Below are 17,360 nucleotides of genomic sequence, written 5' to 3' on the forward strand. Positions count from 1 at the left end.
ATGTCTGTATCAATAGTTGATACAGAAGATGTTGGATATTACATTTTTTGTTTCACTCATTGTTCTGATTATATTTATATAGAATGAGAGTTTATGTATAAAACTATTTTTGGACTGTGCCAATGTTCAATTACTTATTATTTGGCAAATTTTCTGGCTGAAAGATAAATAATATTAGTTTGCATATATTACACAGTTAAGTAAGAAATACATCTTTTTTACTTACAGCTTTCTTTAATAAGAAAGCTCTCTTACATTGCCCTATGGTTTTTACCTTATTTTAATTTTTCATGTGTTTTCGTTGTAAAAAACATGTAACATAAAATTAACCATCTTGACCATTTTTAAGGGTACAGTTCAGAATGTTAAGTACATTCACATTGTTGCAAGCTGATCTCCAGAACATTTTTCATCTTCCCAAATGGAGATTCTATACCCATTGAATGATAAGTCGCCTTTTCCTCCTCCCCTCAGCTCCTGGTAACCACTATTCGACTTTCTGCTTATCTGAATTTGATTACACACATACTCTGAGTGGAATCCTGTAATACTTGTCTTTTGTGACTGGTTTGTTTCACTTAACATGTCCTCAAGGTTCATCCATGCTCGTGCTGTAGGATGTGAAAGTACATTTCTCCATGGACATTTGGGCTGCAGTCACACATTGGGCTGCATTCAGTTTTGGCTGTTGCGAACTATGTGGCTAGGAACATGAATGTACAAATACCTCTTCCACACTCTGCCTTCAGTTCTGTGGGATACAGCTCAGGAGTGGAATTGCTGGGTCATCCGGTAGTTGTATTTTTAAATTTTTGAGGAACCACCATACTGTTCTCCACAGAAAATGGCTCCCTGTACCATTTTCCATTCCCATGAACAGTGCATGGTGGTTCTAATTTCTCTCCATATCCTCCCCCAACACTTCTTATTTTCTGATTGTTTTGGTTTGGTTGTTTTTAATAGTCGTCCTGATGGGTATAAGGTGATACTTCATTGTGGTTTTGATTTGCATTTTCCTAATGATGAGGGGTGTTGGCTGTTGACCATCTTTTCATGTGCTTACTGGCTTTTTCATCTTTGGAAAAGTATCTATTTAAGTCCTTTGCCCATTTTTTAATCAGATTATTTGATTTTTGTTTTTGAGTTATAGGGGTTCTTTTATGTTTTAGATATTAATTCCTTATCAGATACCTGATTTGCAAATATTTTCTCCCCTACTGTAGGTTCATTTTTCACTCTATTGATTGTATCCTTTTTTTTAATACTGGAAAAAAATATATTATTTTATTATCAGTTAGTACTTTTTTGATGCAACTTAACTTTTTTTTAACCACTTTACTATGACTGACATGTAAAACAATGTATACAACTTGATGAGTTTGGGGATAACTATACGTTGATTGTATCTTTTGATGCATAAAAGTTTTAAGTTTTATGTCACCTAATGTAACTTTCCTTTTGTTGCCTGTCTCACATATGCCTTTCGATTGCCTTTTGGTGTCATATCCAAGAAATCATTGCCAAATTCAATGTCATGAAGTTTTTCTTGATCTTTTAGGAATTTTATAGTTTTGAGCCTTATGTTTAGGTATTTAGTTCATTTTGAATTGGTTTTTGTATATGATGTTAAATAAAGTTCTAACTTCATTCTTTTGCATGTAGATATTCAGTTTTCCCAGCACCATCTGTTAAAGAGACTGCCCAGCCCCATGTAGTGGTCTTGGTACTCTTTTTGAAGATCATATGACCATATATGTGAGAGTTTGTTCCATTGGTCTACATGTCTGTCTTTATGCCAATATTGATTATTATAGCTATAACTGTTTATTATACTGTATTGTATATTCCACACTGTATTGTATGTTACATGCTACATTGATTATTATAGCTTTGTGATATGTTTCAGTATCAGGAAGTATGAAAAAGGAAGGCTAAGCAAATATTGAATGTATCTGGGCATTTGATATAATTTACCTAGTTTTAAATGCAAATTTTGCTTCAACCATAAAACATACAGATTTGCTATTACAAAATACAAATTGCATCTATCCTGCCCTCTATTTTGCAAATTTATTCTCCATACCGCCATTTTGTCATAGAAAAATAGACTTGGAAATACATTTAGAAATAATCACTGTTAATATTTGGTATATAATAACCTTCTAGTTTTTTTCAACGCAAATATCTATATGTAAATTATTTTAGCTGCTTTGGTAAAAAATCTCAAGGGATCTCTATACCAAAGTATGTACTTGTACAATATATAATCATATTACCTTTTTTTTTATTTATTTATTGTTATTTTGTGAGTTAAAAAAATACGTGTGGGAGATCTACATCATTGTTTCTTAAAGGCCATTTTGTATTCCATTGCTTTGGGACTACCATGGTTAGTCATTATCTGCTGTTGTATATTGAAATTGTGCCTGACTGGCTTTTTCGCTTTCATAAACAATGCTTTGTTTGCATTGTTACACATACAGCTTCACCCATTTGATTGTTTCTTTAGGATATACTTCAAAATAATGAAGGTACTGGTCAAAGGATATATAAACAATTTTTATTGCGTTCTGATGGCATATTGCTACATTGTCCTCCCACAAGTAGCAATTTATAATGTCCCTGGCATAGAAACATGTGCTTATTTTGTTTCTGCTCACACCACCACTTTCCCAGTTTTCTAAGTAAAATGGGATCTTTTCATTGCAGCTTGCCTTTACTCATTAGTTTAATGAGACGGAACATTTCAGTGTTAAATTTTGAAAAATTTAATTGCAACATGTATTCTAGTTTTAACTACAAAGCTTTAAAATTATGAAATGTTCTTCTTTGGGGAATTTTTGTTCTTTGCCTGTTTTTCAGTTGCAGTGTTCACCTTTACCATTATGATTAAGGTTTCTACTACAAACTGAAGTTACAATGATATTATGATTAGAACAATATTTCAGTTTAATTTTCCTAATAACTGTGCCGATGATGCTTTATTTATTTTTACTCTTCAGATGGCTTTACTATTTGTGTGTGTGCGTGTGTGTGCGTGTGCATTTGTGTGTATGTGTGTATTTGTGAGTGTGTGGTGAAAACCATTGATTTCCATTCTGGCTGCTGGGTTTCTTATCATGCCTAGAAAGATATCCCCTTATGAAGACTGTATAAGCATCTACCTAAATTCTTCCATTGCTTTTATAGTTTGCTGGGGTTCTTTTGGTCTCTGAATTTCAAATGTTGAAAAACTGGCACTTGATTTAGGAGGGGTATTGTCATTTAAATGACAATAGAGATGCCAAAGGCCACTGATCTACTCCGGCACCAGCACCTCACTATAGTGGGGCTAAGTAGAACTTACGATGTCATGTTCAGTGGAACTGATTATTTCTTGAATGGTCCCTGCCTCTCAGGCTGTGTCTGTCTAAGATACTGTTGTATTTAAGCCTTTGAGTTGCTGGGGTTTTTTTGTTTTTTGTTTTTTTAAATAAAACCAGTAATGGAGATGACTGATAATTTATCATGAATCTGTTTGCCACCACTTTGAGCTTAGGAGAAAGAGCTAACAAGGGGCATTTTTCTCTTCTAGATTTTATAGGAAGACAAAACTTGTTGGTTTTCAAGACATGGAGTGCGTACCTTGTGGAGACCCTCCTCCTCCTTACGAGCCACACTGTGAGTGAACGCCATACAAACACTGCAAAAGGGCTCTTGGCCTTTTTTTAGAAAGCTTTCTGCAGTTAGCAAATGGAGCAAAATCTCTCTCTGCTGTGGGGCTTTTAGCTTGCCTTCTTTTATCAAAGCCTCCACCAGGATATAAAGCCCTTTTGTTGGGTGCCTCAGTCAGCAAACTGTGTCCCTTGATTTGAATCTCAGAGTGAAATACAGAAATTTTGCTGCTGCTCGTTTTATTCAAACTTTTATCTTTCATTCTGATATAAACCTCAGGTGACTCCAATTAACTAGGTGATCCAAATCCTAAGGCATAATATCTTTGCCTCAGGCCAGTGAATTCCTGTTTTTTCCCTTCTTAGTCCTGTGCTGTCCCTGGTGGTTAGAGACATTCCTCTCCACGAATCACCTGCCCTAACTAATGCATTTAAATACTGGCTCATTTCCTTCACTCTTTCATCTTTCTCTTAACAAATAAACAGGAAGAGAAAACCCATTGCATGGTGGGACTACAGCTGTAAATAAGAAAATTGTGCCTTTTCTTCATTGTATTTAACAATAATCATTTTGATTATATTTTTTCCTTTCACATAAAAGATATTTGTTACAAGCTATCAATGTGCATTGATGTTTGAATACGAAGGGGAGGAACTCCCCACTTTTCTTAATCCCAACTACAGACATGGCCTGTGGAAACTCACAGGTGATGTGCAGAGGACACAATCAGCTGGTGGGCTCCCCCACTGTGCTCAGGGCTTCTCTTTACTAAGCAGAGCTTTACTGAGCTGTGCTTCTGGTACACAGATACCCAGTACACAGGTCCAGCAGAAAGGATGGGGCAAGGTGCTTCATCCTGTCCATAGGTTGGTCCTCCCTTTCTGGGCAGCATTGATAATATGGATGGGATATTTTGTTTTGATATCTTCTTGCTTCTTTCTGTGACAAAAGCCCCCTCTGAACGAACTGAAAGTTAGTGCATTATTGATAAAGCCACACAGTACTTGTGTTTCCAAGAATGTCATGGAATTTGCAGTCCATATTATTATGTCCTTTACCAAAATGCATTACTTTCTCTTCATTTGATGTAGTAAAAGGGCAAAAAACAAATAAGCAAAAAAAAAAAAAAAAAGGATTCTAAGTCGTACAAAAATGTATGGTGACCTTCTTTTTTATAAGATGCAAGCATTTGCCAATTAATTCATTGCATTTAACTAATGCAGTATTAAATGTTACGTATCAGTCATAGTAGGTAAACTGTTGTTTCACTTAATTTTCTCACTGTCCTATCATCAGCCTACATTTGTCAATGAGGGTTCCAGGTCCAGAAAGGTTATGAACTCTCCCCTGTTGTCTGGGAAATGGCAGAGACACAATTCAGACCTAGGTCTGTCTAATGCCAAACATTGTGTTTTTGTCACTCTGTTGTCTCCCTAAGAAAAACCAAACTGTCTAATCTGTCTGCTGTTGGCTGGTATAGTCTACTACATGTTGACTTTTTGTTTGCTTTCATATTATTTTTTTTTAAAGAAAGAAATGCATCTTCTTTTAAAAAGATTGTATTTATTTATTTGAGAGAGAGAGAAAGCACAAGCAGAGGGAGCCTCAGGCAGAGGGAGCCTCAGGCAGAGGGAGAAGGAGATGCAAACTCCCAGCTGAGCAAGGAGCCCTACTGGGACTCTGATCCCAGGACCCTGGAATCATGACCTGAGACAAAGGCGGACGCTTACCCGACTGAGCCACCCAGGCACCCTGTTTAATAGTCATCATTTAAACAAAAACTCTAAAAATCAAACATAGAGGAGATCTTTTACGCTACACAGTCTGTAAAAGGACATGTCCACTTGCCAGTTAAAACAGGGCGGTGACCTGGGCTTGCCTGTTGGGTCCACTCGGCCATCATTTTGTCCAGAATGCAAATTAAGATCATGCATTTCATCCCAAACTACCATTAAAAGATTTAGTAAAGTAACTGCTATTGCCCAGTGTAGAGTTGGAAAGTACTGGGATTATTTTTTTTTTCCTCTTTAATTTACTCAGTTTAAATTTAATATGATCTGGTCGTAAGTCTGAGGCATTGGAATTTTTGCCTTTAGGGATCTGGCTAAGCTTAAACGTCATAAATTAGACTTTAAACATAGTTTTCACATTTAATTTCCAATGTCTTTGTAAAGCCCTGAGTAAGTTACAGTTTGAAAAGAAAATTAACTAGTTTAATTTATATGTATAGATCTATTTCTCCATATATGAAACTATTTAGAAAGCAAAGAAAAACAAATTATTTTTGTAAGTCAGAAATGCAGTGCACAAAGTAATAGTCTTTCAAATCATAAGACAACAGTCCGGGGTCTTTAGTAAGTGTTAATCCTTATCTCTGTAAAGGAAAAGTTTGCTGCCTTTGGCATAGGTCTTAGGAATAATTCCAGGGCACAATTAATCTCCTCAAAAGCAATCTTGAAATCTTTGGGGGGAATTATGTAAGGCGTCTTATGTTTTCATTTCTCCTACTTTGAGTATTTCAACTCATCCACAAAGAACTACTTCTCCACTGATTTTTCCCTGCTAAGGAGTTCCCGTTTTCTTTAAACTCAGCTGTGAGAAAGTGACACCCATCTAGTTGCCTTGAGTAATGGGATTTGGGGCACCTGGGTGGCTCAGTTGTCTTCCCTAGGTGATAATCTCGGGCTCCTGGAATCGGGTCCCACATCAGCCTCCCTGCTCAGCGGGGAGTCTGATTCTCCCTCTCCTTTTGCCCATACCCATCACCGCTTATGCTCTCTCTGTCTCTCTCAAATAAATAAAATCTTTACTTTTTAAAATCTTTTTTTAAAGATTTTTTATTTATTCATTGAGACCAAGTGAGAGAGTGAGAGAGAGAGAGAGAGAGCACTCTCATGAGTGGGAGGGGCAGAGGGAGAGGGAGAAGCAGGCAGCCTCATGTAGGACTTGATCCCAGGACTGCGACATCACGACCCAAGTGGAAAGCAGACACTTAACCAACTGAACCACCCAGGCGCCCTAAATAAAATCTTAAAAAAAAAGTAATGGGTTTGCTTCAAGGATATATGTAGTAGTGAGAGGTTGGAACTTCCTGAACTTGGGGGCAGCTCATACTTGGGACCTGAGGCAGCCCTGGAGTCTGGGGCCTATAACCCCATGTCACAGGAGGCTCTGAGTTCTACCCTGGGCTCTGGTCAGCACCACTGATGTTTTCTCAGCCTGTAGGACTCTGCTTATGTCTCCTCTTTTCCCCTCATGCTTCCAAGGGACTGGTCTGTACTTCCCAGTCATGCTTCTGAAGGAGAGAGTCTGATTGGCCAAGTAAAATACCATCGTCCTAAAAAAAAAAAAAAAAATACCATCGTCCTGTGAGACAGAGCCTTTTTCATTTAACTGTTGAACAAATATTTGAGTGCCTCTTGGGGGCCAGGCACACAATGATGAACAAATAGACCCCAATTCTTTTCTTCTTGGAGCTTACGGCATAGTGGGGGTGTTGTCAAATAAGTGTTCCAAATTAAACAGAATTCAGATACTACCCATATAGATGCAAAAGTGTGATTGGCCAGTCCTGTGCTCGGAGGGATCTGTGGTACCCTAAGAACAGGTAATGGATAATGACGTGGGAATGTTAGGGAAGATTTCCAGAACCATGACTTCCAAGCTGTGATCTGAAGGGTCCATAGGGGAGGATGAGCCAGAAAAGGAGACCAAATCGAGGGCCAGGGAAGTCGGAGGAAGCCAGGACAGTATGAGAGCGTCCTTTCCTGTGCAAGTCAGTTCAGTTGACCCTGGAAATTTCCTTTGCATTTAACACTGTGGAGGGCTATGGTGACATTGACAAGCACCATCTGAGTGAGTAGTGGGAACGAAGCCAGATTATAATGCAATGACAAGCTAATGTAAGGGGAGGAATAAAGATGATTATGGACAACTGTCTAGAAGTTTGCCTGTGAAGGTGATGTGGGAATATGCAGACAACGGAGGGGTTTTGTTTTATTTCATTCCTGAGGTGAGAGACACATTTGCTTGTTTGCAGGTTGAAGGAAAGTGTCCAGCTGAGAGAGGCTGAATTTATGAGAGAACAGTAGAATTATCAGTCCTTTTCTGGAAAAGGATCCCAAAGCACACTTGTTGGGTTGTCCTTCTCTGGAAGGAGGGAGTGCTCCCTGCTATAACCAGTGAAAGAGGGCAGTGGGGCAATGAACATGGCCTTCTGCATTTGGTGGCAGGGAGTGAGGGACTCATAGTCTTGGCTAGTATGTGTGTGAAGCAGGAGGCATTGTGTTCTGCCAAGTCAGGCAGGAGCCAAGGAACTCAGAGGCTGGAAAAGCATAGGCCTTTGAGATTCTCATTACAGAGTGTGGGAGGGAAGTTGATTCGAGAAAATAGTGGGTGTCCTGGTACTACCAAGAGTCCAAATGAAGTTCGTGGTCATTGATGAACTTCATTTGGACTCTTGGTGCTACAGGCATTGAGAGGCATTGTTTGCGTCTCATATGACGTCTATAGGCACTTCTGCTACAGGAATGACTCAGGCCACCTCTGATTCTGCCCTAAACATATGTAAATTATGCCCTAAATGTGCATCTTGTAGCAAGTTACAAACAAGTCTTGAAAATAATTGTCATATTGATAACACAAGAATAATTTTAAATAAATGTAAACACATTTTCTTATATTTCTGTAATACCTGAAATAAACCAAAGTAATGACTTAACAGAAACACAAGAATTGAAAACTTCCCATATTTCTGTCAGCTCACTAAGGGGCCACATATCACATTTTCTTTATCCATTCATCCATTGATGGGCACTTAAGTTATTCCACATCTTGGCTATCCTAAATAATGTTTCAGTGAACATGAGATGCATAGATCTTTTTGAGTTAATGTTTTCATTCTCTTCAGGTAAACACCCAGAGGCGGAATTGCTGAGCTGTATGATAGTCCCCTTTTTATTTTTTTGAGGAAACTCCTACTGTTTTCCACAGTAGCTGCACCAATTTATACTCCCACCAACAGTGGACAAGAGTTCCCTTTTCTCCACATCCTCACCAGCATTTCTTATTTATTGTCTTTTTTATAATAGCCATTCTAACAGGTGTGAGGTGATACCTCATTGTAGTCTTGATTTGCATTTCCCTGATGACAAGTGATGTTGAGCATCGTTTCATGTTACCTGTTGGCCATCTGTATGTCTTTATTGGAAAAATGTCTATTCAGAACCTCTGCCCACTTTTTAATCAGATTTCTTTTTTGCTATTGAGTTGTATAAGTTCTTTATATATTTTGGATATTAACCCCTTCTCAGATATATGACTTGTAAATATCTTCTCCTGTTCAGTGGGTTGCTTTTTCATTTTGTCGATCGTTTACTTTGTTGTGCAGAAGTTTTTTAGTTTGATAGTTTGATGTAGGTCCTACTTGTTTATTTTTGCCTTTGTTGACATTGCTTTTGGGGTCAGATCCAAAAAAAATCATCACCAAGAATCAATATCAAAGAGTTTTTGTCACTATTTTTTTTTTCTAGGAGTTTTATGGTTCAGGCCTTACATTCAAGTCTTTAATCTATTTTGAGTTGATCTTTGGGTATGGTGTAAGAAAGTGGTCCAGTTTCATTCTTCTGCATGTGGGTGTCCAGTTTTCCCAACACTATTCATTGAAGAAACTGTCCTCTCCTCTTTGCCTATTTTTGGCTCATTTGTCGTAAATCAACTAACCCTCTACATGTGAGTATATTTCTGGGTTCTCTATTCTGTCCCACTGATCATGTGTCTCTTTTCATGCCAATATCACACTGTTTTGATTACTATAGCTTTATAATATAGTTTGAAATTAGGAAGGATGTTACCTTCAGCTTCGTTCTTTTGTTCTCAAGATTGCTTTGTCCATTCATGGGCTTTTGTGGTTCCATACAAATTTTAGGAAGGTTTGTCCTATTTCTGTGAAAAAAAAAAAAAAAAGCCATTAGAATTTTGATAGGGACTTCATTAAATCGTTGCATTGCTTTGGGTAGTACGGACATTTTAACAATGTTAATTCTTCCAACTCATGAGATAGAGTATTATCTCATGCAGATTTTGAGTCGAACTAAATGAAATCCTATCCAGAAACATACTGGCCCCCGAGTTAGCTCAGTAATGACTACCTTCATGCCAGCCTGCTTTCTTCTGAATGGTGACTGACCTGCGCTGCATCTCCTCCATTCCCACCTACCCTCTTCCCAAGCCAGGTGTGCTCTTTGGAGGATATGGAGATTGGGACTTGTTCCACATGGGGAGGATCTCATGATACAGCTGGCTTTGATCTTTGTCTTGCTGTCCTTCACCCCCTCTGGCAGGTGGGCGATGAAGGATATCTAGAATGGGGCTGCGGTAAATTTTTGTGTTTGATTGCTTGAATGGCTTGAGTACCAGGCTGAAGAAACCCTACTTAAGCTGGTCTCTTTCCTCCCTATCCTACCGCCTAAGGCCTAAGTTTGCCTGCCCAACCAACAGGAGCTTAAAGCTTCCCTCCCCTCAAAATAATGATGGATGTGTGATTGTAATTGATTGTCCACTCATAACCTCTTGGTCAGGTCGCCAGTAGCGTTAATTTGTGAGACTGACTGGTTGGGCACGGAGAACAGAGCTGATTAGTGACATCACTGTAGACTGCAGATCAATGAAAGGCACCCTTTACATAAAAATCCCTGCCCCAGGCTCTGTTCCTCATCACTTTATCTTCACCTCCTGAAAATGTGCACTCATTTAGAGTGTTAAAGGGAAATCGAGAAAAACACACAAGAAATTTTAGAAGCACTATATCCTGCCCTGGGCCTGATAAGAAATGCAGATTTTGTATGATTTCTTTTAGCAATGTTTACTTAATTTGGAACAAATACTCTGGTTGGAACAAATGGTTTTGAAAAAATTCAAAGCGGTTTTTCATCTGAGTACAGCTTTATTTAAGTGTGTTTAACCTAGATGTTTGCTTTGTTCTTGGGGGCTTTGTAAAACAAGCCACGTGATTCTGAAGAGATAAGTGACCAGATAAGTCGCTGTAGGGGGGATAAAGGGGGGAGAGAAAAGCAGGAGCTCTGTTGGCCTGGAACTATTTAGGAATTCTGCATGGCTTACTGGTCTCAAAGAACAGCAGGTCTCTGTACCGAGAAGTAATAAGTGACATTAAAAAAGGATTCTTTTCCAAAGGAAACTGAAACTACCTTCTAAGTAACAGATAAAAGTAACATCAAAATAAACTTCTAAAAGAAATATTTGCTCATTAAAGATAATTCTTAAAGTTTCATAGAAAAAAAGAAGGGAGATTACCATAGGCAAAGCATTTCCCACATTAAAGCTTACAAAACAAAAACCTGCATCTTGGTGGTTTTCTTTCATCCCTTTTCTGTCTATGCTGCTGATTTTTGGCAAATGGATATAATTATGCTGCACATGCTACTTTGTATCCTTTTTCCACTTGCGGTGTAATTTTTTTTCATCCACTACTTAAGTACTATTTTCATGATCTTACTGATGAAAGTACCATGCTGGTATTTGGGCTCCTGTTGGATTTTAAGGCTGCTCTGCTACCCATGTTGCTGCTGTTCACATCTCTATGGAGGAGGGAGCCTTCCCTGTCTCTGCATTAGTGAGTGGGTGCTCACAGTGTACGTGTCCAAAGGGATTAATATTCGATGTGCAGTTATTGCAAGGTTATTTTAAGTGTGCCGGTAAACACGTCTTTTAAAGAAAATACAACACATTTAAAGGAAATACATTGGGGGTGTTTTGAAATCAGTGCCAAGATGAGTCTTCAGGTTTTCTCTAAAAGCTGAGGAAGGAGGCAGAGGGGGAGACCTTGCCTTTAGTGAATTACAAGCAGGCTTCAGCTGTGGCCTGAATGTTTTAGTCAATAGACTGGTGAAGTTAAACACCCAGTTCCTGGCATTCTCGCAGCACCCAGTACCCCACGTCCTGGGGCACTTACACACTTACTGAAACTGATCAGAGGAAATGGCCATGCAAGAGGATATGGAAGAGATGCATATACTCCGGGAGTATTTGGCATTTGCTTTGGAAACATGATGTGGTTTTTATTCCATCTATGGGTGTTTATCGTTTCTGCACCGGAGTTCTTAGGACGAGCGCACTTAATACTTAGTGGCCTGACTTCCAGGGTAGTCACTGGGCCCTCTGTGGGATGGGGCCATATGGTCACGAAATGCTAATGAAGGGTTCCCTTCACTGAGGGCTTTCAAGTAGTCCTTGGTCTTAACTGTCCGGCCAGGGGACGGTTGCCACAGGTTGTGTGGATGGAACCTGGCCTTGGGGATTGTTGCAGAAACAGACAGGTGCCTCCAGGCACCCTGAGCAAGTCCAGAATGCAGCAGAGAAGGGGAACTTCTCCAAGAGGAGTCTTACAAAGTTTAGCTCTTTCCTGCTAAACAGAACTTTCAGGGTAGGGGATAGGAAGACAATGAGATAAAGAGAGAACTCAGCATAGATGAAACAGTCCTGGCTTGTGGCTGATGGATTACAGAGCCAGTCTTCCACTCTGCTGTGGGAATGGGATCTTGCCTCTGCTATACCCCCACTGATTTGTTGGTTTAAGGGACTGTCGCTCTTCTCTTCTTGCACTCTCCACAGTTCCCTGCTTTTCCCTAGGATCTCCCTTCTTTCTGGTCAGTAGGATGCAATTTCATTATTATATTGGAAAACAATCTAAAATAGCAGTGGTTAAAGGTTGCTTATGTGGAAACCAAAGGAACAAGTATCAGCCAGTCTCCCCATAGAACCCCAGCAGGAGAGCTCCCTGCCAAGGGGACCACCTTTTCAACTGTCTCCGAGAGTCCATTTATTTTTTTTGTCAGAAGCATTGCTGTGCCAATAGAAGGAGCCACGGTGGAGGGAAGAAGGAAGGGAAGGGGCTAGCAGAGGCAGAGATGGAGAGGGCAAGAAGCAGAAGGGTAGCCTGTGGTCCCGCGGAGAGAAGTCCCAAACAGGCACAAATCCCCCACAGGAGCTCCAAACCTGCTGAGATTTGGTGCCATTTAGTGTAGCACAAACAGAGCTATGCATCCCAAGTACTGACCCCTGAGGTTTTGTCCCGAATACCACTGGATCCAGTAATCCTACTTTTCATTATTCTTTCTGGAACCCCTGCAAAAGGGGTTGGGAGACAGTCAAATTACGTTTGTTGAAATATCTTCTTTTTAAATTTTATTTACTTATTTATTTTGGGGAGAGAGGGAGCACAGTGGGGGGAGGGGCAGAGGGAGAAGCAGATGCCCTACTGAGCAGGGAGCCCAAAGGCAGGGCTCGATCCCTGGGATTATGACCTGAGCTGAAGGCAAATGCTTAACTGACTGAGGCACCGAGGCGTCCCTGTTGAAATATTTTTAAGAAAGCGGCAAGCCATTGTAATTGTTTTAGACTGATTGTTGTAGAAAATGGTTAATCCTTCTTTCAGCTTATTTGCTTACTGAGAGGCAAACAATGGTCATCTACGGAGAGGTTAAAATGTGTTATGGCAGACTCCTTTCTCAAGGATATGGGGAAAAGAGCTGGGCAGTTTGAACGTGTTGACCTCTTTAGAGGGAAAGGGTGCTATAAATGCTACCGCTTCGTACCATGATGTCGCTCTTTCAAATATTTATTTTAGCCCTAGTTTCATGCCAGTTCTAGAAATCAAAGCTTCTTAAAAAAAAAAATATTTCTTAACTCTGTATTTGTCCTTTTGCCCCAATATGAAAGTGCTAAATATTTGTAAGCTACTAACTGTTCCAAGGGGGAAAAAAAGAAAAGGAAAGGAAAATTTAAATACCTTGACTTGGTCAGGTGACGGTATCCCTTGAACGTGGAGATGCTCTGGAGAAGGGCTTGTGTGCCTATGACGTCAGGGAGGCCGAGTGTCACAAGCTGTGCCCACAGGCTTTGATCCCGCCCCCAGAATGGTAGTTGTTGATTATTAGCCCGTCAGCTATAAATCTGACTTCTCTGCCCTTTATCTTCAGTCTCTCTGAAACATTTAAAGTCAGTGAGCCGGTTTAAATATTTACTCATGAAGAAACAGGTTATGGTTTGTTAAAGGCCATCACTAAATTAAATGGAAGTTAGATTAAGTACAGTTTATTTAAAAAATATAAAATCCAACAGGTCTGTTTCATGAAGTTACGGACTTTTGCAAATGGAACAGTGATTTGTGTGTGCGTCCATTAAATGCTAAACATATAAATAAATGTGGAGAAAGCGTCCTAACAGTTTATGCCAAACTATGGTGAAAATACTCAGCGTTTAGGCTCCAAATGCACTCCCTTCCCCCAGCAGGACATTTATTCTTGTAAGGTAGTATATAAGGGTTCACATGGTGCCAGGGGACCAGAATTTGGTCCCCTGTGGGCTCACATTCTAGAAGGGACTGGAGTATGTTGCCTTCACCAATGGATGGAGACCTTTTTGTTTTTAAACAAGGGTGAATGCCTGGCTACTTCCCATATCAACTATGTAAGGAAGGGGATTTAATTTAGGGTATGTCATTTTGAGAACAAAGAAGAGAAGCACCAGGAGAGTTTAAGATCGTAAATCTAAAATTCTGAAGGGGCTAGACATTTCCTCTGCATTTCTCAGCCTGAGTTTGCAGGAATTCTCTGTGGTGTGCTTATCTAATGCCTTTACTTCACAGCCAGACAACGCAGAGAAGAGGAGATAGGATTCGAACCCTGGTCAACCTGACAGCACAGACATGACAAGTTCAATACTCACCTCTCCAGGTGAACTCGGAAGGACCTCTCTTATTCCTGTAAGAGAGTTTAAAATAATTTTTTTTTTAAAGATTTTATTTATTTATTTGAGAGAGAGAGACAGTGAGAGAGAGCATGAGCGAGGAGAAGGTCAGAGAGCGAAGCAGACTCCCCATGGAGCTGGGAGCCCGATGTGGGACTCGATCCCGGGACTCCAGGATCACGCCCTGAGCCGAAGGCAGTCGTCCAACCAACTGCACCACCCAGGCGTCCCAGAGTTTAAAATAATTTTTTCAAAAGATTTTATTTATTTATTTGACAGACAGAGATCACAAGTAGGCAGAGAGGCAGGTAGAGAGAGAGGAGGAAGCAGCTCCCCGCTGAGCAGAGAGCCCGATGTGGAGCTTGATCCCAGGACCCTGGAATCATGACCTGAGCTGAAGGCAGAGGCTTTAACCCACTGAGCCACCCAGGCGCCCCTAAAATAATTTTAAAATTAAGAAAAAAATTGAAACTATAAATGAAATGTAATTGAGTCTTCCTCCTTGGAGAGCTAGTTTAAAAAACTCAAATGTTACAAAAGGTGGTAAAAGATTAAAAATGGAAAGCTTGAAGTCCTTTATCAAACAGAAATTGGGTTTTTAAAGATAATATTCCACCTTAGGGATTTAAAATATCATTTTAACTGCTTTTTAAAATTATTTTATCTCAGAGAAATTATTTTAAATATTCATGAGAATTCTGTCTATATTATGAATCATGTAGCAATTTCCTTAAACATTCAAAAAATATCTTTTGATACACAATTATAATTAAAAGGAGGGCACATTTCTTTTTTTAACTGTTGCAAGTAATTTTTTAACTTATTGAAATACAAATCACATACAAGAAGATGCATATAATTCAGTGAGTTTTGATAGATCTATACACCTGTGTAATCACCTCTCTAGTAAAGATGTGAAACACTGCAGTCATTTCTCTCAGAAGGGAAGTCCTGTTAACTGATGACTTTGGAGTAACTTTAGAATGTTTCTCTTTATCTTACTTACCCGCTGTCGTGAAAGATATGGTTTAGGCATCTTTTTGTTCTCTTGCATTTAAAAAAAAGTATGCATGTATATAGTATTGTTTTCTGAACATTTCATTTTCTGTCAGGAGACCCAAGAGTTATGAAATGAAATGTTGAATTTGTCTTTAAATGAGCAAAGTCTTCAATATGAAACTTTAAAAAAAAGTCATTGAAAACTAATCATTTCTGGAAAGCTTTCCAGTGGTTATAGGACGCATACTTTTCTTTAAAATAAGAAAAATCACTTTTTGGTGTTAGGCTGCTTAGCTCAGGAAGCATGTCAGAGAGTACTTTTTGACTGCCTAATGCTAGTCTAGATACAGTGGAATAATCATAAAGACATTTCTGCGATGTTGTATTTACCTGTGGATCAGTCTGCCCACATGTACATTGACAAATGCGTTGAATGCCTTCTCTGAACATTGATGTGGGTGCTAGGGACCCCGCAGTCAAAAACACAAATGAAATTCCCAGTGTTCAAGGAATGGGCATTCCGATGCTCCAGAGAAAGGCTATTTTTAAAAAATAAGGTAATCACAAAATGCCTAAATAAAGTGATCCTATGGCAGGACCCTGAAGGAGGAGAGAAGGGAGTGAGCTGAGCTCCGAGTGTTGGGGCAGAGCCAGCAGCACACCTGGCAGAGCTGGAGCTCAGTGAGTGGGGCGGCTGGACTTGGGGAGAGGGCATAGACTAAGCAAAGCTGGGGAGCCATTGTAAGGGCCGCAGTCTTGCTACAGGAATGACACTGCCTGACTTCACTTTTAAGAAATCCGTCTGGCTGCTGTTCAGAATAGATCTCAGGGGAGCAAGGGAAGGAGTAAGAAGACTAGTCAAACACAGTATTTTTAGCTGTTACAACAAATCGATGCACCTTGAAAAATAGGCTTTCCACCCTTTTCTCTAAGATTTCATTATTCATGTATTTAATTTAATCAATTTAATTTAAATACATTTAGTTAATTTAATGATTAGTTATATTAACAATATAATATTTGTTATACTTTGCTTGCTCTGTGTGATGCCAAACAAAATCACAGAGGAATAATGTTTGACTTTTTTTTTTCCCTCAACTTGGGGAAGCTACAAATTTGGAAGAGGCTAACTGAAGATTTTAGATCAGTGCCATAAGATTTTAGTTCATCCCAACTGTTTTCTATTACCTTAGGACCTAGGGACACAGAGGAAGATCTGAGCAATAAAACTGGGGAAGTTTCTCTCTAACTTCCAATACTAATTAACACTGAAAGGACACTCTCATGGAACTATCCACTTCAGTCATCCCAAGATGAATGGAGATCAGTATCCATGTGACGTTTCTCACATGTTAACTCATGTCACTTTCTCTGTAACATGACAAGAGGATGTGATTCTGAGTCCTGGTCCTAGTAATAACTCTCAACTCAATAATTTAACTTTTCTGGGACCCAGGTTTTTCATGTGTCAAATGAAGATTGTAGTGATTTTAAAAGGAAATTGAGCTGTTGGTTGAATTCCCTAATCTGCTTCACTGTTCTAAGCCTCCAGAAAATTGGGCTCTTTCCAACTGCACCCAGAGTTGTGTCCTTTATCATGAGTTACATCCACTGTAGAATTTTAAATAAATTAGTGGCATATCAATTCTGCTGGACTAGGAGATAGCAAGAAACATGATCTGAATCCAGATTTCCTTTTCAGTGGAGATCCAGCCATGTGAGGCTGTGCCTAAACATATATGCCTTTTTTTTTTTCCTAGTTGGAAGTTAATGGGCAGAAATAATTTTGAGTTTCATCATCTTGGGATAATTTCACAGGAGATTACTTCTTTAAATGCTGCAGTGAGGTAAATAAAAATTATCCACTTTACTAATAACAGGGAACCTGACAATTATAGGATGCAGAGTCCTTGGGTGAAAGTGTGCCTATCTCGACACCGCCT

General features: G+C 39.4%; 1 protein-coding gene across 2 annotated transcripts in view; it reads left to right on the forward strand.

Moving 5' to 3' along the window:
* The window catches only part of TNFRSF19 (TNF receptor superfamily member 19), a 91,069-nt gene that overhangs the window by 39,917 nt on the left and 33,792 nt on the right, over positions 1-17,360 (forward strand). For both annotated transcript variants that reach the window (XM_044249418.1, XM_044249419.1), the window contains exon 5: positions 3,575-3,660. In XM_044249418.1, coding sequence (XP_044105353.1) covers positions 3,575-3,660 — 86 coding nt within the window. The remainder of the gene's footprint in view (positions 1-3,574; positions 3,661-17,360) is intronic.

This window comes from Neovison vison, chromosome 5 (genome assembly GCF_020171115.1).
Source record: "Neovison vison isolate M4711 chromosome 5, ASM_NN_V1, whole genome shotgun sequence".
Classification (NCBI taxonomy): Eukaryota; Metazoa; Chordata; class Mammalia; order Carnivora; family Mustelidae; genus Neogale; species Neogale vison.